At 43.0% G+C, this 20,695-nt stretch overlaps 1 protein-coding gene across 1 annotated transcript in view; it reads left to right on the forward strand.

Moving 5' to 3' along the window:
* The window catches only part of KALRN (kalirin RhoGEF kinase), a 1,074,930-nt gene that overhangs the window by 988,223 nt on the left and 66,012 nt on the right, over positions 1–20,695 (forward strand). The window contains exons 51-53 of the mRNA XM_042782122.1: positions 2,610–2,733; positions 3,885–3,944; positions 20,416–20,443. Coding sequence (XP_042638056.1) covers positions 2,610–2,733; positions 3,885–3,944; positions 20,416–20,443 — 212 coding nt within the window. The remainder of the gene's footprint in view (positions 1–2,609; positions 2,734–3,884; positions 3,945–20,415; positions 20,444–20,695) is intronic.

Genomic DNA, 20,695 nt, shown 5'->3' on the forward strand with positions numbered 1-20,695 from the left:
AGGGAATGGAGCCTACCTGGCATCACCCTGGCCTCTCTAGGTAACCATAAGCCCAACTGGAAATCACTAGTGGCCCCTAGGGTACAATAGGCCCAACTCATTTTATTCTAAAGATACTTGTTTGGGGATTTGGGGTGCCTTTTAAGAAGCCCCAGGCCTTGGGAATAAAGGCCTTCTTATTAATCAATGGCCTTAAAGAGTCAAGTCCTAGTGATTCTGAGCTAGTTATTCAGGCATTCAGCACTTCTTCCTTCTCATCCTTGGGTCTTTTGTCACCTACTCATACCTTCCAGAAGGGAGGGAAGGAGGGAGGGGTGTCAGCCTGGGTGAAAGAAAACAGATTCAAATGCAAATTGGTCATTTTGGCACCTTAGTTGCTCTTGCACCAAGGTGAGTGGGGACAGAGGTGAGTAAATGATTCAAATTGGTGTCAGTATTTACAAGTGAAGGACACTCGCCACACACTCCAGGACCTGCTGTGACCAAAGAAGTCAGAGTTGGTTGTGATGCCTACAGGATAAATGTCATTGAAACTCTGTTTCCACATCAGTCCCAAGGCCGTGGCCAAGAGATGGAAGCTCCCCAAACCATGATGACAAGTTCTTCTGGGAAGAAGAATATGAAATTAAGCCTGTCCTGCCACTTGTCCTACTCTGTTTATTCCTTTTGAACATTATTTTTAACATTTTTAGTTTCTCACCAGGAGCTCTGGTAGCTGGCGGTTCAAACCCACCAGCCACTCCTCGGAAGGAAGGTTGGGCAATCTAATTCCATAGTGATACTGCCTCGGAAACCCAAGGAAAGGTCTCTATGAGTCGGGTCCCACTTGGCGGCACATAACAACAAAAACAACAGTTTCTCACCAGGCATACCAAATAATCCAGAAGGATGTAATAAACATATGAACACACACACACACGCACACGTGCACACACACACGTGCTTTTTGCCTTGGGAGCAGGGACTTCCTTGACTTCAGATGTTCTCAGAAGGATCCAGGGCCTTTTTTACATAAAGATATGAGATGAAGGTCTGATGTAAACAGTTATACCTTTGTGAATTTAACTTCCGTAACTGGTTCTCACTCAGATATGACAATTGGAGCAAGGAGCTGGGATGCAGGGGGTCCTAGAAAACCTGCAGATTTAGGAGGTAAAAGACGAGGTCTATACAAGAAAGTCTTGCCTTTTGAAGGAAACTATTTTCCCACAAGATTCAAGAACATGATTGCAACTGCTTTTTCCTACTCAGAAGGTTAATTGTTGAGCAAATGTGTTAGTGATAATTATTTTTGGAACACCTTCCTAGGACATCCTAATCCTGAAAAGTGTAGGGTTTTGTGGGGGGGGGGGGAGCCTATACATTTTGGAGTATTCTCCTTCCTCCTAAATCTTATATGCCTGGTCTCCCTTAATGAAGGACTCCCCTGAGCCCCCTCCCCCCAATGGAGCCCTGTCTGCATAAGCCTAAATTTAACAAGAAGACACTGAAGAGAGAAGCCAAGTCTCACTTATTCCAGACAATGGTTACTTCGTCCAAACTGTATGACTACACTGGAAATGGATGGTGACTGCCCAGGGTCACTGATTGACAACAGTGTGACTTGGCTTGTGGTTTCTTTCTCTTTGGGTCCTAACATAATGAGGGAAGCTTCTCTTTACAGGTCTGTGAAGAAGTAGCTCCTACCCGCCCCTCCCCTAGAAGAAAGAAGTTAGGATGAGATGACAGAGTGTGGCTGCTCTCACCTTCATGGGTTTCCCAGCAGGAAAACTCTATCTAGGACTTCTCAGTGGCTGACAGCCATACATTCACAAACTGAGTGATGTAGAAAACAAAGACTTTAAGAACAAACCATTCACTCTAAAATATCCAGATAAATGAGTAGTGCTTAACTGCTTTTTGAGTCAAATACCCCAGAATAGTTCTACAGTGTCTGGGAGTGGCCACAGTCCCAATATGAATAGTAAGATGAGAACGCCTAAGTCATCCTTTTGGGTCTTTACATCCTGTCCTGGGAAGGTGTGTAGAATATATTCTTATATATATAACTTCCTCAGCAAAATAAGAACAACTGAAACTCATATTGTAGAATATGCCACCTTTGTCTCCTATTCACTGCTCTTGCTTCCTCACCTCCTGCCCAGCCCCTCATCCTCTCCATACCCTTCAAGAGGGGAATTCCTCAGTCCTATAATTCTCATCTCAGAAGGAAGGTTGGGCAATCTACTTCCGTAGTGATACTGCCTCAAAAACCCAAGGAGGGGTCACTATGAGTCGGTCCAACTCCATGGTACTAACAACAACAACATAAGCCTCATCAGTAAACCTCCCTTGGTGAAGTTTAGTAACCAGAGTACTCACATTGCCTTCAACTGTAGCCACTCAACCTTGCATATGTAAAGCAGGAGGCATCAGAGCTCATCCTTGCTTACTTCAGTTGGAGGTGAGGTCAGCTGCCATAGGTGTCCTCGGCATGCAGGTTTCAGGTCTCTGAAGCTTGGGCTTGACGAGCACCTCACCTACTGACTCACCCAAGGGTGGTGAGCCTTCCCAGCACCTCATTCTGCCCTGACCTGCCATTTTGATTGGTGCATTTTTTGGTACAACAGGAAGTCATGTTCATGGCATACCCTACGCATGAGAAAGCGGGCAGAAGTGGAGAACACGGGTAAAAATGAAGCCACAGGGCCTCGTAAACCCAAGGATATTCTGGGCAACAAAGTCTCTGTTAAAGTGAGTAAGGTACTCAAGAGCTGTGTCCCCACATCTCATCTCCTCCCACCCTGCAGCATTCTCACAAGACAATTTGGATGGAGGGGATTTTTTTTTTTTCGTGACCAGTGTGGGAACCGGAGGGGAAGTAGTTTAGCAGGATTTTGCATGCAAGATCAATTTTTTTTTAAATTTTTTATTTCTCCTGGCAACTTCAACCCAAGTAAGTACATCTCTTTTTCCTTTTATACCTTTCTTTTTATACTGTGCAGCTGTTTTATAGCAAAATTATCTGCAGCATCATTCCCTTACAAATGTAAGATGCTTGATTTGTACTAAATTTCTCAAAGCTGCCCATTCTGTACTCTAGTTTTGAGAATACATGAAGATTAAAGGGATTAGGCATGCCTTCCAAACCCCAACTCATGAGGGCTGAGGTTTGGAATTTAAGGGCTTCTGTGTCCTTGATAAAGTTTCATTTCTTTTCCCCAGAATGCAGACAAAATCAGCTTGGGCCATTTCCTTGCCTGTCCCTATTCATTGACAGGGAATGGAGGCATACTGATTAAACCCAAGTTAATTCTTTCTAAAGATTCATCTATTAATTTGAACTCACTAATACCAAGTTCTGACAGACCCACATTTCCCATCATTTTAAAATGATACAGTCTTTCTTTAAGTTGGGCCCTCTGAAAAGATCTGCCTTTGGACAATGGAAATTAGATTGCTGACATTTAATTTTGTTGAAATCTATAATTATCTGCATGGCACTTTTTTCCCCTTCCTCAGCAAAATAAGAACAACTGAAACTCATTCTAACATCCTCCTTGGGGAAAAGAAATCATATTCACTCTTTCACTCTCATCTGAGAAGTCCAGTCTCACAGAAGACAACAATTTCAATTCTGCAGCCCTCATGCTTCATTTGGTTGTCTCCATTTCTGTCTCCTGTGAGATAAACAGTTGTACATGATTTCAGCCTTCACTCCTTGAAAAGAGCATGTTGGCTGCCCTTAGTGATCCACAAGCCCACCTTAAAAGCATCTCTTTTTTTCTCTGCCCAATTTCCCATTACCCATGCTTCTCTGAAGTTCTCCTCTCTCTCTCTGGCCAAAGCTACTTATGTTCTAACTGTGTTCTCTTTCTTCCCCCTTCCTCATGCTGCCAATCAAGGAGACGAACAGTTCCGAGGAGTCTGAGTGTGATGATCTTGACCCTAATACTAGCATGGAGGTAGAAGCAGCTATTGTCCTATTTCCTATCATACTTGTCTTTTTTAATGTGCTCTGTAACACTGGTCTTCCTGAAGTGGTCAGCCAATCGAGAATAAATTGTGATATTAGGATATCTCTGGGTGTCCCATCCTGACTACAAACAAGCAAACAAACTTAATTCAGCTGTATTTTGGTAGAAAATTCTATGTATATATCTTAAAAGCAAACACTTCTAGCTCCCTTGAATTCTTGCTTAATATTTTCTTCTTTGGGGGACTTGGTTTCATGTAGAAAATATCCAACTTTATTATTTGAAACTTAGAGCACAGTTTTTCGTGGAAAATAGCCTTATGAATACTGGTTGCTCCCCAACTAAAAGAAAGAACTCATTTAGTTTTTGGTTTCTCCCTTCTCCTCCTTTATCTCTTCTTCCCCCTTTATCTTAATCTTGTTCTTCTCCTAGGATCTAAACCAAAAAATACTAAACCCTTTGCCATCCAGTGAATTGTGACTCATAGTGACTCCATAGGACAGAGTAGAACTGCCCCATAGGGTTTCCAAAGCATAATCTTTATGGAATCAGACTGCCACATTTTTCTGCCACAGAACAGCTGGTGAGTTTGAACTACTGACCTCTGGTTAACAACTAAGTACTCTAATCACTGTGCCACCAGGCCTCCTTTCCTAGGACATGCTCCTCCCCAAATCCACCAGCAAAATCATGATCTATCTGTGCTTTTGTGGATGCCCTGGCACCTAGGCACTAGCTGGCTGATAGCAAATGTGAAAGATGATTGGAACCACTCCAGAACATACCTCTGCCTGCCCCCAGGGCTCACAGCATGTGGCATGTGAAGAGAACCAAAAGCCCTGTCTACAGCCTTGGCAGAGGTCTGTCTCGGTGCAGTGATACTGAAACACCCCACAGGGGCCCCTTCTCACGCTCCAGATTTCCAGACATGGTGGGATCAACACCTCCACCAACAAGAATGTCTAATTTACTTCCAACTCTTTCTAGTCTAGAAACTATTTTGGGTTACAGAAACATGACTCTCATATGATTAGCCACTGAGTTATAACCATCATGAATTAACAAACTCTAGAGGGTGGAATTGGCTTTCCCAACCACTTTGTCTTTCGAAAGGAGCCCTGGTAGCATAGTGGTTAAAGTGTTTGGCTACTAACCAAAAAAGTCACCTAACCCACCAGCCACCCTATGGGTGAATGATGTGGCAGTGTGCTTCCATAACGATTACAATCTTGGAAACCCAATGGGGTAGTTCATAGCTTGCTATGAGTCAGAATTGACTTGATGGCAGTGAGGTTATCTTTCAGAGTAAATTGTAATGTTTTTCCCAAAATTGGTGCCCCCAATCTCCAGTGGTGGATAAAAGTTTACAGATTTCCTCTAAGTACAAAATGGAAAAAAAAAAAATTTTTAAGTTTTCTTTTTATAGCCCTTAAGCTTTTCCACATAACTAGATGGGCTTTTATTATTCTCAATGTAATTTAACCCAGAGAAATCCACCACCATATTATGACAACCACCACAAAACTGAGGAAAGACCATGAAGCCAAAGAATGGGTCATTCAGCTGTAGAAGAAGAAGCGATTGAGTTGAATCAGGCAAGAATTAAGTAACAGAAAGTAGGAGTTCTGCCAGGATAAAATAGCCCCCTGTGGATGGGTATTGCCACAGAGCTAAATTTGGCAGATTGGGGTCAATACAGTGCTCTACTTTGGAAGGACCTGATTGTGGTGTTTGTAGCCTCAGTGTATCAAGAAGGTTGGGCAATCTACTTCTGTAGAGATGCCACCTCAGAAACCCCAGGAGGGATCGCTATGAGTCAAATTGACCCTACAGCAGTGAGGTTTTGTTGTTGTTTTTATCTTAGACAATGAGGAAGCCAGGAGAAGTTTCTGGCCCTGCTTTCCTTGTTCTTTGTAAGATAGGTGCACATTCCCACAAAGCCCACAACCTCTCAGCTTATAGATGCTGGGTGGCACTTGTATCTCTAAATGTTGCTGGCATTTAGTGTAGATGTCAGCTGCACATGGAGGAAGGCAAGGCAGAGAGAGTGGGAAAGCCGGGTTTCTGTGTTCCAGAAGGCAGTTTGGGACCTTGTCCAGCTCTAGTGGACTGAGAGAACAGCAGTGGCTTTCCTTCCCTACTCACAGAGGGCACAAAGGCAGGTGAATAGGTAGCATCCATGAGAAAGTTAACTATGTAACCAGATTCTTCACTCCATTTTTAGATAAGAAAAAATACACACACAACCTCACCACTGCTCTGTGAATTAAACACTAGTTTCTAAGGTTCTTATTCATCCAAGGCTTGCGCATGGGCTGAGTGATGGAGGTAGATCATGGGAATCTGCTGTATAGTGCCTGAGCAAAGACCAAACCCACTGCCATTGAGTCAATTCCTACTCTTAGCGACCCAGTAGGATGTTAATGCTGCAAAGAGGAAATCCCAAGTTATGCTGACGCATGTCTGAAAATTTTCAAATACAGTTATTGAGGCATAAGGTTTCCTCTAGACAGGAATTTTATTAGCCAGAATCCTGGAGTTGGTGTGTGGTTGGAAGCTGCAAGGTTATGCCTTGTTTCCATACTCATTGTCATGCAGCCCTCATATATTTCATCCGGACCCTTCTAAGCATCAGTGAGCTCTGTGTGTTGCTGTCTTGCAGTTAACTCTGAGCATATGCACAGACACTGAGGGAAAGCAGGCATCTTTGCACTAGCTAGTTAGCATTTTCAGACACAGACAACAAATAAGGTATAGAAAATCAAGCTGTTCGACATGAGTTGAGAATTTTCTCCAGGGATAGGTAAGTAGAACCTTACTGCAACATATATTGCAAAAGAAGAAAATGAAAAGACTCAATTTGAAATACAGATGGCTGAGCCATCTCTTGAAGACCTCCAGGCATCGATCATTACCACACCCAGCCTAGGCCAACCTCACTCTCAACTTCTGAATTTGATTGCTGCCACAGGTGGTGTTTCTTTGGGAGCAGTTTGCTAACTCATTCCTGCCTTTCAGACCAGTTCCTGTGCCCTTAGGGAGCTGAACTACATTTTTCTTGATCCATGCTGTCTAAGACTAGGAGCCCTGGGGGTGCAATGGTTAAGCGCTTGACTGCCAATCAGTCGTTTGAACCCACCAGCAGCTCTGTGAGAGAAAGACCCGGTGATCTGCTTCATAAGGATAACATTCTAGAAAAGCCTGTGGGCATTTCTGCCCCATCCTGTAGGGTAGCTGTGAGTCGGAAATGACTCGATGGCACCTAGCAACAAGCTGTGCAAGAGCCTATGTCCTAGAACCCCAGCTGGCATCTGGGTTCCCTGTGCAATGGCTCTGTGCTAAGTTTGGAAATGCTAGATGCTGCCCTGTTGACTGACTACCTACGCCCTGATGCCAGAGTGTTGATTCCAGTCTTAGCTGTGTAGAGGCTTCTAGCACCTGCCTCCTGCATCCACACAAATGCCATTACCAAAACATTTTGTACTCTTTCTCACTAGGTGGACTGAAGAATACCTTTAAAACAGCAGTTTTCTGGGATCTTAGCTTGCATAGTGGCTTCTTGCTACTTTCAGCTATGGCATATGTATCACCCTTAGATTTCAGGGAGATATGTAGGCATATCCTTGAATACGAATTAAAAGGAAAATAAAGTATGTTGAATCCTAGGAATCTGGTTTACAAAACTTTCCAAGAATACCCCGTTAGGTAGAGGGAAGTAGTTCTCTCATGTTTACCTCCTTCCACTTCCCCTGGAGAGACACACTAGTGAATATTCTCAAGTTCAACCTGCGCTCCCGAGTCCCAGCACCACAGCCACACCACCAGCTGCTAAGATTGGCTGTGTGTCTATACAGTCCCCTCACCCTTCCCCTCCTATGGATCTTTGACCACACCTCACAGAGAACTGTTCTAAAACTGACATATCTGTCCACAGTTTAGCTTATTTCTTGCACTAATTATTTAAACACTAGAGGAGGGAACTGGTGGGGGGGCCATTATATGTGAGAGAAATGTTTCAGCATGGAAGATGATGAGCCAAATAGGCTGAAAACTAAACAGTAGAGTGCCTTGGGAACAAATTAATAACTCCATTTTTTCCAGTATGGCTCAGACTGCTGATTGCCTTTCATTGAAGAGGAGCACAGAAGTGATGGTGGGCTGATAGCCACCGGCCCTCCTGCCACTTGCTCAGCCCTGCCCCTGCCCCAGAGTCTGTGCTGATACCCAAGCTGGAGCCAGGGCTCAGACCTTGAGGATAAATATCTGCCCTCCTATAGCCAATGCCCATCTTGAGGAAGTCTGGATCCTTCCTGGGTTGTACTGGATTTCTCTTAGGAACCAGGATAGGCAGGTTCCCACTTCCATACCTTCTCAGAAGTCCATGGAGTTTTGTACGTGCCCCCACCTGCAGCATTCACGCTTGTCTACACCACACACTGGGCTTAAAAGATCTTAACCAAGCTCCTAGACTTGGACCCTTGCCTTCAAGGATAGGGATTCTCAGCTTTTTATGTCAAGACCAATTCATTAAATGCATTTTAATTTTTTAAAAAAAAAAAAGCCCAATACCACTTTTAGACTAAGAGGTTTTCATGATTCCAAAGGAGCTCCATCTCTGCCCCAGCCATGGTGAAGGCTGCCAGCCACATCCAGGATGCGTAGCTAAGGGGTTACTTTCTGCAGTAAGATTTGGATTTTATGGGAGAAGCTTCTGAAAGATGAGGAAGAGAAAGTATTTGGAAAGATGAGGCTAATTCTGGAAGTAATTCCAGTTGATAAGAATCCCAGACTTGAGAGCTGATGGAACCTTGGAACCCTTTAGTCCACCCACACCACCTTCTGTTTTAAAAGTGGAAACTGAGGCACAGAGAGTTGTCTTTCTATTAAATAACCAGAAGCTTCCCTTAAGGCAGCCATTGTGCTCCCACCTACATCACCTTGCTCCTAACTTGGAGTCCTCCATCTCCAGGCTGATTTTCATCTAAAATGCAGAACCTGGCAGACATGAGGAGGACCTGCGTTCTAGCGCCAGATTTTCTGTGTGCATTTGTTACTCAGTTTTCCAGCTCAACCAAAAGGAATATCATTTCTGCCCATCCCTGCTTTCCAGGGCTGAAATCTGATTTAAATAAATCACACAAGGGCAATGTCCCATGGAAAGAACACGGGAAGAGGAGTCTGAAAGTCTGGATTCTAGTCCAGATACTGTCAGCTGGGTGACCTTGGTCAAGTAACTTAGTCTTTCTGAGACTTCAGTTTCTCTTTGGGAGGTCACACAGGCCCAAGTCCAGCTGTTTATGTAAGCAATTTGTAACCCTTTGAGCACCATACAGGTCCTTAGGCAGTGCACATGGATTTACCACGAGTTGGAATTGACTCCATGGCAACAGGTTTGGCTTGGGTTTGAACACCACACAAATTTAAGGTGTGCTAGTAGAGGATTTTGCTCTCCGACCCTTCTCATTCTTTAAACAGTGAGACCTCTAGAGAACAGAAAGTAAGATTCTGGGCCTCGCCCCAAAACTTGCTTTTCAGGGTGTGTGATGGGAATGGCCGTGGCAGACTTCCTCCTGAGACCTGACTGGAGTGCCCACTTCTAGCTCTGGGAAGAGTCTGTGTGGCCAGACCCCTGGTCTGAGCCCAACACATCGAAGAGCAAGCCTGCTGTCCCACCTCAGCTGCCTTGGCCTCCTTGTCCCAGATTTAAAGCTTCAAAATAACCTGGCCAGACAGATTGAAGGAAATTTTTACACCCTAAATCAGATGACAGACCTCCTGGCATTGCCAGTGTCTTTCCACCGATGCTGTTTCAGAATTTTATGAAAAGAATTTTTTTTTTTTCATGAAAAGAATTCTTTGGAAGAAAAGAAAGGGAAGCATCACATTCCTCTTGTATTTTTTTTTTTTTTTAATTTGCTTTGTAATGTATCTGATGGGTTTGGCATGGAGACTCTTTTCCTGCCTAGCTTTGTTCTGACTCTACATGATTTCTATTCATCCACCAAGAGAAGGGAGTTTAGCTTGCTAGAGCTGGCATTTCTCTCTTCTGGAAGAATTATAATAAGATCTTCCACTGCATATTCACATCTATTATGTCTTTTGTTCATTCCAACCACCCTGTGAAGCAAGTTGGGTGAGGTTTACACACCACCCCAGGACACAGCTTCAGAGGTCAAGGTCATACAACCCATGAGAAGAGCAGGTCTTGACATAGGTGCATTGAGAGGGCACACTTGGCATGTGATGTGAAGACGTCTGCTCCCTCATTAAGTCTCATGTGCTTTCCAAAGGATCAGCCTCAGTCTCTCCCTTGTTGCACATTTGCTTGTAGGAAGAGAATTTCTTCCTCAGCAACTTTTTTAATCCCTTGACTGTTGAAGTAATTACTCAGCCTCACCCATTCCCTTTCTCCATGACTCAGGAGTCCAGCCATAGCAGCCAAGAAAGGACATCCAATTATACGGATTTGAAGTGTCTGCACTGGTTTCTCAGATGCACAGTCATATAGCTCACCCCCAGTCTTGTGTATCCATGGCTTCTCACTGTCCCCTGGAGGCCTGGCCATTTCCTTTATGGTATATACACAGATGAGATTACACAGTGCCACCGACCCAGGAGACGTTGCTCTTACATTCTGCTTTGGAGCAAAGGCTAAGGTGCTCACTACCCCCCAACTCACACCTACCCCCATGCTATCAGGGCCCACCTCCGGCCTCCATCAGTGTGATTCTCTCTGTGGTGATTCAATGTAAAAAAGTCTGATAGCACAAGGCATGGTGGTGAGTACTGTGGAGGGCACCATGCTTAAGAGGTTTACAGTCCTGCAGAGGGAGGCAGGCTTGATTAAATGCCTACATTATGTACCAAAACCAAACCCAATACCATAAAGTTGATTATGACCCGTAGCAACCCTACAGGACAGAGTAGAACTGCCCCACAGGATTTCCAAAGCTGTAAATCTGTAGGGAAACAGACTACCTCATTTTTCTCCCACGGAGTGGCTGGTGGGTTTGAACTGCCAACATTTCAGTTACCACCTGAGTGCTTTAACCACTACACCACTGGCCTCCTATATGTTATATAACAGACTTTAAAATGTGCTCCAATAGAGGCATGGAGAAAGCATTGATTAATTCTGGCTGGAGCTGTTCATTTCCTTATTCAGTGGATATTTAAGCATCCACTCAGGCACTTGGGCTAACAGTAATAGTAGCTACTATTAATCTTTCCTGTGTGCCTGGCACTGTGCTGAGTCCATTCCTCCCAAAAGCACCATGACATAGGTACTGTTATCATTATTCCCATTTACACATGAGAAAAGTGAAGCACTCAGAGGGTAAGGCTTCCCCAAGGTTGTGTGTTCCTAGAAAGCCTATCTCCCAGGAAGCCTGTGAGCTTTACACCATGATAGCATATGAGTTGATGGATTAATAAGTAGGATGTTAACAGTCTTGGGGAAGCATGAGGACAGAGCATAAGCAAAGGCCCTGAGTATGAAAGTATGGGAAGAGTCTGAGTGCCTGGGGTTTAGGGTATGTGAGGGGAGTTATGGGAGACAAAGCCTGGCAGATAGGTTGGACCAGACTGTGAAGGTCTCAAGGGACTGTCTGGGAAGTGTGGATGGTGAGAAGCATTAGTTTTTTTTTGTTTTGTTTTGTTTTTGTTTTTTTGCAGAGTTGATATGTTTCAATCTGACACCTATATAAAGTATAACCATACTAGCAAGTAGGATTGCCTAGTGGGGTAGAGGATAGGAAGAGAAAGGAGAGCTAGTGAGAGGCTAGGGAAGAGCACTGTGAGAGATGGATGGAAGCAGCTGAGTACAGTAAGAGAGATCAGAGAAGGGGCATCAGCTGTGGGTATTCCCACTTGGGGACTCCAGAAAAGTCCAAAAATCAACCTACTCCCTCCCATGTTCCCAGGGAAAATTTTAACCTCTTGTGGGACCTTAGATTTCTAGGAAGTCATCTCACTCAGTAGAAGCAGTTTTGGAAGTCTGCTTATGATCAGGCCCAGATCATTAAAGGACAGACCCCAAAACACTCGTCCATAAAGACTAGCCAAGTCAAGATCCTGGCTTCCAGGTTGGAAATGTGATTTATGAAAAAGAAGTTATACCACCACCCACCCCCCCACCCCCCACCCAGTCCCTTCCTAATTGACTTCCAGGCTGTTGAGATTCACCCATGTGTACTTGAACGTCCTAACCTCTGTTTCACCTTCCCCTGAACGGGGCAGGCCAGCCTCCCATGCATCCACTCAGGGTCTAAAGCCAAGCCAGCCACAGGGCAAAGCCAGCAACCCCAAGCCATAGACAACCTGGACCCATAAAACACCTTATCTAGGAAAAATTAGTCCTGGTGATGTCCAGCAAGCATTACAAGGTGAGAGAACTCAAGCCAGATACTACCTTGTCTCTCAGATGAGCCAGGTTTTTTCATTCTTATTTTTGGTTTGTTTGTTCCACTTTCTCCCTCTCCTCCCTCTCCCTCTGTCTCCTTCCTCTTCCAACACTAACCCTCCCTTAAGTATTTATTTACTGACTGCCTACAGTATGCTAAGCACAACCATTGGGGAAACAGAGTGTTAGGGTCCTTTTCTTCTCTGGTAGAATATGATTGCACTATAATGCTTTCCTTTTCCCTGGAAACGATGAGCTCCTGTTGGGCTGATCCCAAGTCATCTATCTGCCTGTTACTCTGGAAAGGTCCATGGATTGAATTAATGAATGAAAGAGCTCACACACTAGTACCAAGTACTTATTTACACATGAAGCAGAAGGGAATACTGGAAATCCCAAGAGAAAGAGATTAGTCAAGCTGGATCACTTAGGCTTTTTGGAACCTTATGAAAGGCTTTATAAAGGAGGCAGTATTTGAGAAAAGTCTTAAATGATGAGTGGATTTGAAGAAATGGAAGAGGGAATAACAGTGAAGCCCATTGGCACATAAACAGGAGCAATAGCAAGTGACGAGTTTGGTCATGGCATAAAGAACTTGTAGGGGAAGGGTGGTTATGTAATATTTTTTAAGTATTGTAGGGAATGCTGTGCACAGCATTTTAGACTTAATAGGACTAAGGAGGCCATGGAAGGTTTTTGAGCTAGCATATGAGATGACCAGAGCTATGCCTTATGAAAGGGAGCTCTGTTGGCACAGTGGTTAAGGCATTCAGCTGCTCACCAAAAAGTTGTTCAAACCTACCAGCTGATCTGCAGGAGAAAGATGAAGCAGTCTGCATCCATAATGATTTACAGCCTTGGAAACCCTATGGGGGCAGTTCTATTCTGTCCTAAAGGGTCATTATGAGTCGGAATCAACTCAATGGGAGTGGGTTTGGTTTGGGTTTTATGCCTTATGAAAATCATTTGGGGTGCAAAACATATGGGAACAGGGTAAGAAAGGCAAAGAGTCCACCTGGAAGATTATTATCTTAACCAAGAGAGAAATTGAACCCAATTAAAGTGGTGGATTTAAGAATTTAGAGATACTGAGAATGTAAGTTTTTCAGGACAGCAGGACAACTGAGAGTGGGAAAGTTCTAGGAAAGAGAAAGGAGGATGGAGCATTCCAAAGGTGAAATATGGTAGTGGTGGTGAGTGCCTAAGAGGGGTACCATTCTTTACAGAAATATAGACAATAGGAGGAAGACAAGTCTTGGAGAAAGGTGGTAAATTTAGTCTGGAATAAATATATTGAGTTTGAAATTTCTTTGAACCATTGAAGTCAAGCTGGAAATTTAGTACTGGATTGATAAAGTCAGGACCAGAGACCAACATTGTGGAGTCATCCACAGGTAGTGTTGGATGGAGCCATAGACTTGGATAAGTTGCAAAATGAGAGAAAGGAGAGCCAATTAAGAAGCTCTTCTCTCTGCTTCTCTACCTCATCTTCGTCAGTTGTAATCTCTTCTGTTCTCTTACATCCTTTTCTTCCTCTTTTCCCACTTCTTCCTTTTATCCTCATTTACTTTTACCTTTTCTCCCTTTCTCCCAGCCTTCTTTTCCTTTTTGTACCTTTTTTTTCTATCCTGGTAAATACTGGTTGATGTGTTACCTCTCTAAAGTGATGCATGAAATGCTTCCAGAAGATTTTTTGTTTTTAAAGGGGGGTCAGTTGGATCAACTTGAGGCTGGTAATGAGCAGTTTCTAATCTGTTGGTGTTTGCTCCCTTGTCTCATCTCCACCATGGGCTGGAATTACTTCCCTCAGTGTATGCGAACATGTTGCAGTGACTCATTTGCATGCCTGACTCCCCAGTAATCTGGCCTATGCTTTAGGTTATGTCTGCATCCTCAGTATGAGGCTCCATGTCTAGTTCTTCAGTGGCTAGAAGAATGAGCCCTGGTTTATACATGATTTCAGCTGTGAGGACAGAAGAAAGAGGGAGGTAAAAGGGTGGAGGAAGAGCCCAGAAGCATGTGCAGAAAAGACAGAGTGAGAAAGAGAGGAGGAGGTGGAAAAGGTAAAATAGGAAAGCTTCCTGGTTGCCCCAGCTCTCTCTCAAGGCCTTGTTGTGTTTTGCTCTAGAATTGTCTGTGGAAATAACAACAAACCTTGAACTTCGTATACACTTTAAAAACCACTGTACAGTGGATTAAGGAAATAGTTCAAAGAGAGAGTTCCGCCATTTGGGATTATGTCATATTTATACATTTTTCATTGTCATTTGTTTTATGTTCATGTAGAAATGAGCAGAGGTAGGAATATTTTCTGAAAAATTTAGAAAATCATGCCTGGTTTGGTCATATTGAAAACAGAAAGATTAAACTCCAAACTAGAATCATATCTAAATTTCCAGAAATTACTTTTCTTAAATCTGTCACTTACTGAGAAATCTCATGCTCTAAAATCATCTAAAGTCCATTTCTGCCTGCTACGAACACAGATTTACATAAAATGAGCACCAAGGGAAAAGAAAGAAAAGACAGAGTTTGGAAATTTTAGTTCATTCTGAGAAAGCTCAGAGTTGAGTTTAAGACATTTGTTTTTAATGTCTTTTGACCCATTTTTATCTCATCATCATTCTTGATATGTAGTTTTCAACTGCTTTTTATGATTGGAAATTAGGAACTTGGAAAAAACTTGGGTGGGAGCATTTTTCCTCTAGATCCATCAACAACTGGTTTTCTGACAGACTAAGGATTCACCCTCTTGCTCAGTTGTGAGAGTCAGGGTTTTGTACATAGACTGGCTAGAAAAATAGACTCAGGATTTCCTCAGAGTTCCTTTTGTTTTATTTAGTGTTGGCTGATTTCACCTGTAACTCCTTCCTCTTACCTCACTGCACTCCCATTTTGAAGAAAAATCAAGAAAATTATCGCATCTCTGTCCAGAAGGAAGAAACTAAGTTGCTGATGGACCACGTGGTAGTGGTTCTTCTTTCTCCTCTAGGAGGAAGCACTACCACCTGCCGCCCTCTGCTGTTCAAATAAAACCAGACTCCTAAGCAGCCTTCCCGCACTGTCTACACCAACACCTACCTCGTGAATTTGGCCAAGCGTTCACGTGCATTTTATATGAGTCTTCTCTGTCCTTCATGGCTACTTCCATTTCAGATTCCCGTTCTCCTCACTTACCATCTACCACTTTACTTGGACTCCCAACCTTTATCTAAGGAAAGAAAACAATCAGGTTTCAAAAAACATGCACAGCTTATGATTAGCCCTTCTGGTCCCAGCACACACCAATTCTGATCATTAGTCAAGGTGCTCAGGAGACCTAAATTCTGGCCTACGAATTCAGTTAATTTGATTCAGCAAATTCAAACATGTGAATGGATTACTACCTTCAAAGAGTAGGTAGGGCATATAACATATAGGTAGGATGCTATGATGCGTGGCAGCAGATGATCAGAGTCATAGAACTACTAACCTTTATAAGAGTACAGAGGCAGAAGAAATCACTATTGGCTAAATCTTGGATGATGACTTACCAATGAGATTCCCAATCAAGGCACATTCCCAAGTAATGGGAATAGAAAAACACTCCAAGTTCAAGCCAAACATTTTTTCAGCTCTTCTCCCCCAAATTTTAAATTTTTCCACCATTTTAAATGTTCGTTGAGTTGACAAGTGTCAATGGGACACCTATGTGCCAGGTATTGCCAGGCTTGGGGATACCTGTGCACAAAGCAGCATGCTCTTTGCCCTCTTGAACCTTTTGGTCCATAGGGAGCCATGGACAAATACATGAGTAATTACACAACATTGTGAGAAGAGTGTCATGACATCCCTCAGCTCATATTCTGATTTGTTTCCAAGAAGAGGAAAAATGAAGGAGAATATTCATTGGGCATAATCTAGAGTCAAAATTAGAAAAAAAAAAAAAAATCAGTGTGGATTTTACCCAGGGTCTTGGGCCTTGTTAAAGGAGTTTAAAAATGAAGACTAGGTAGAAATGGGATGGAGACCAAAGAAGGGAACAAAGATAAGCAGGTAAGCTCTTGGCATCGATGCAACATTTTACAAAATTTTTCCCAAGAGCCTGCCATTGCACCGAATGTTATGGTGGAACGAACACTCAGCTATAATCCAAGAGTTCTCAGATCCAGTCCCGTGCCACTACTCTCTGATCTTACACCTCCCTATCTCATCTAGGAAATGGGAATAAATAATACCTTCTTTGCATTTCTTAGGGTTTTGGAGGAGTTTGTGAATAGTTTGTGCCTAGTGTATAATGTGACACAGATCAGTGATGTTATTACCTTTATTAGCATTACTTTGTGCTGAGTGGAGCTCTTCCTCACCTGGGCCAGAGGAGGCAGAGGAATGAGGACTGGTGACGTAAACTGGTCCCTTCCAGATAGAGAATCTACAATTAAGCCTTATTGGCAACCTTTTGCCTGACTTCCCCCTTAAAGTCTATACCCAAACTAGGAATATTTACTTTTCAAACAGCAAGTAATGAGAAACAGGATAAAGCAAAACATTTGCTAAGTGTTTTATAAAAGTCCTTCCACAGGGGAGGTTTATGAAACCCTGCTTAAAATTGTATAGCATAGGAATGTGCCATTTGCTTCTTCCACAGTGAACCTCCCCTCTGAGGCTCCTGGCGTGGATGGATTCCACATCTGTTCCCTTGTGGATCCCATCGCAATGGCAAATGTAGGCCATTGAGTAAAGTTGGCAGCATTCTCCAATTGTGTTTTCACCCTAGAATCACGCTGGTTGAGTTGAGGTAGGGTAGGGGAGAGGATAGTGCTTCATGCTTGTTGAAGGCCAGCCATTAACATCAGCCAGGCACTGTCCCAGACACCTTGCAAATGTCATTTAATTCTGTCTTTCCCACTAGACTGTTGGCCCACTGAGAGTAGAGAGCATGTCAGCCTCACTCCCTGCCTGGTTCCCACTGTATAACCAAGGGCCAGCTCAATAAATCTTCATCAAATAAATTGAGTCCTCACATCAGACAACCTTTCTAGGTAGATGTTATTGCCCCATTTTACAGATAAGATAGAGGCCTGCATTGCTTAAGAGCGTCCAAGGCAAGAGAGTGAGGCTGGTTATTGAGTACCGTCTGCTCCCAGAGTTTGCGGCCCCTCCACAGCTTGCCACCAGGAACCTCCTCTCTCAGAGGCTACAGATTATTATTGTTTTAAAATCATTTTCCAAAAAGTTTGCCTTCCACTAGTATTTTAAAATATGCTCTAGGCAATTATTATTAGCCACGTCCTCAGAAGTAATTATTTTATAGACCTAAATTATTTTATAATATAATAGTTATTTTATAGAAGTGACATGAGGTCAAATGTTTTCATTCACCCAAAAAACATGTAGTAAATGCTATTTTACTGCAGAGCCTGGGCTAGGGACCTGAGGTGCAAGAAAAATAACAAATGATTCTTATCCTTGAAGAACCTACAGTCTAATAGGTCTGGTCACACTTCTCTTTCCTTAAAATATATAAATAGAGATATAGATAGATCATTCTCTGGTGGTGTAGCAGGTATGACATTTGGCTTTTAACCATAAGGTTAGCCTGCAAATTAAAATTAAATTAGTGGTTTAAACCCACCAGCTGCTCTATGGGAAGAAGATGAGGCAATCTACTTCTGTAAAGATTTATAGCCTTGGAAACCCAGTAGGGGTAGCCATGAGTTGTAATTGACTCAATAGTAGTGGGTTTTTTTTGTTTTGTTTTGTTTTGTTTGGTATACACACACACACACACACACACACACTTACATTTCATTCATATATATATATATATATGGAGAGTATTTGGGAAGCCCAGATGTGAAAGGAAAGAAAAAAAATTTCAGATAAAGTTTTATAGTTCCTGAGGACAGGGTCTCTCTTCATCGTGCTTGTGTCCATAAAGCCTTTGGAAAGAAGACAAGCTCAATAAATGTTTTTTGAACAGGAGTAAAAGCTACCCTTAATGCCACCAGCTAGAAGTAACCACTGTTTATGTTTTGAAGCTATTCTTTGTCTCCTAAGCATTTAGCTAACTGACTCAGATATCATTCTCCCTGTCCCTTAGTGATGCAGTTCTGCTTACCATGTTTACTGATAATTGCTTTCATTGTTCACCCTATGCTACCCTACCAGTGCCTCTTCACAGTGCCTTCCCCTACCATGACCCAGCATGCCCTCAAACGGACTGGGTCTCTGAAGTCCAGGGCAGCAGTAACTTACCAACTGAACCCCAAGCCTCTGAGACAGGAAGTTGGTTTAAAGGAGATCAGTTCCTTGGATAGCAGGGAACTGTCTCAAGTCAGGCCTCATGTTGAGTCACACAGGAGAAAATACTGATGCCCAGGCCCCACTTCACACAAATAAAAACACTCTCTAGGCATAGAGCCCAGACATTGGTCTTTTTGTATATGTAAAGTTGCCCAGGTCAAGGATCGAAGACCACTGCTTTTAAAGGCAGGCTACGCAGTGGTTTGTGTGGCCTTTTGAGGCTAGCAGAGGGCACTGCAGTGCTCAGAGTCTTTGGATACTTAGCCCCAGAATTTGGCAATTAAGTGTTTTCTCCAACCCCACTGTGTGAAAAATCTGAGTAGTATAAGTGGCCAATAGGTTTGCAAAGCCGAACCAGAAGAAGGAAATAACATCTCTATCTGTGCTAAAGGGCACATAAGGGTCCCTGTATAAGGGAAGAACACACAGTAACCATGTATGTTCAGAATCATGTGGCTAAATACAGAGAGAGGTGTGTGACTGTCCCAACTGGGCTATTTGTAATGTGTGTGAGTTTTCAGGTTTCATTATGAAGGGAAGAACAACTTTGCAAGAGAAACTATTATTGATCGGTTTATTAACTATTATTAATCACTTTAACACTAAGCTTCTTAGCAAGAGGGAGATGGGTTAGAATTGGAGCATCTTTCTTCCTCTTCTGATTTATTTAAATATTTGTTCAATACTTGTTATTTGTCAAGTATTGTGCTAAGAACTGGACATACATCATTTCATCTTGTGATAACTCTGTCCAGTAAGTATTATTAAGCCCTCTTTTACAGTGGCAGAAATTGATGCTAAGAAATTTTAGGTGATTAACCAAAAATCCCAGTAAACAAAAGAAGTGACCCCACCTCTCTGACTCCAAAGCATGTGCTGTTTCACCACAGCAGGGTTTATGGGCCAATCTGCATGATTAGAGCTCATAGAGAAGATGAGGAGATATCAAGGTGATCACCCTCTCACATAGAGCTAACTTTCTAGAATGGCTAGTCCTCTAGTCTGTCTCCCTTCCTGGAAAGATCCAGGATGTCGTGAGGCAGGCAGCACAGTATGTCCCAAGAACTCCAGCAGTGACCCAGACAAGGCACTTAATTGGCCTAAGTCTTCATTTTCTCACCTATTCAACAAAAAGCATTGAAACCATTAGGTGTCCAGACTGCCCTGTGGAGGCCTGGGCTACAAGAGGCCATGCTGGCACTAGGAGGAGCAGAGAGTTCCCCTCCTTCCCCTTCAACCAGAGAGGCTCTGCATTTGGCTGTTTGAAGAAAGAGTTCCCCTGCTTAAGTTAGTTCATTTCAAATGACCCTTCCAGCTTGATAGGCCTCAAGTCCTCTGTTTTTGCAAATTAGTGATGCTGGGAAGGCTCAATGTCATCACATTGCTTGAGTCAAAGAGTGAGTCTGAACAGAGGGAGAATGGGTTTGTGTGCAAGTTAAAGGCAGGATGAGCAAATGAAGGGCTGGAGGGCAGAGAGCCAGGCTGCAGCTAACACAGCTCAAGAGTCAGTAAACCCGTTTGGGGCCACCCAAGGGAGTGTGAACAATCAGATGACAAGGAAAGTCAAGTAGTGTGTTTTGTTGTTAAAGAAGGATTTTGTTACTGTGACAGGGATACCATTACAAACAACTAAGTAGGAGGTTGGGCCTGGAGGCATCATCATCTCGAAATTGTACTTTTTTTTTACCCCATGGGGTAAAAGTCTCTTGTCCCCCTTTAGTATTGGATTTAAGCAATTGTCTGTTTCTGTTTTTGTTTTCTTGTATTTTTCAGATCTTGAATCCAAATTTCATCCAAGAAGGTAAGTTAAAAAGTGTGAGAATGTGGGGATGAGCTAAATAAACGACAGCAAGTGGGCACTGTTAGAGAGCCGATTATGCGGTGGTTGATGCGGCGATGTGCTTATGGACAAGGAAAGATGTTTATAATAAACTATTGGGTGAAAAAGATTACAGCTTGCAATATATATAATGGGATCCAGTTTTTGTGAGAAAAACTTTGTTTATATAAACCTAAAAGGATATATACCAGAATGTTGACAGCAGTTGGCTCT

The sequence above is a fragment of the Orycteropus afer genome, unplaced genomic scaffold (genome assembly GCF_000298275.1).
Source record: "Orycteropus afer afer isolate SDZICR_OR568_19922 unplaced genomic scaffold, OryAfe1.0 scaffold00245, whole genome shotgun sequence".
NCBI lineage: Eukaryota > Metazoa > Chordata > Mammalia > Tubulidentata > Orycteropodidae > Orycteropus > Orycteropus afer.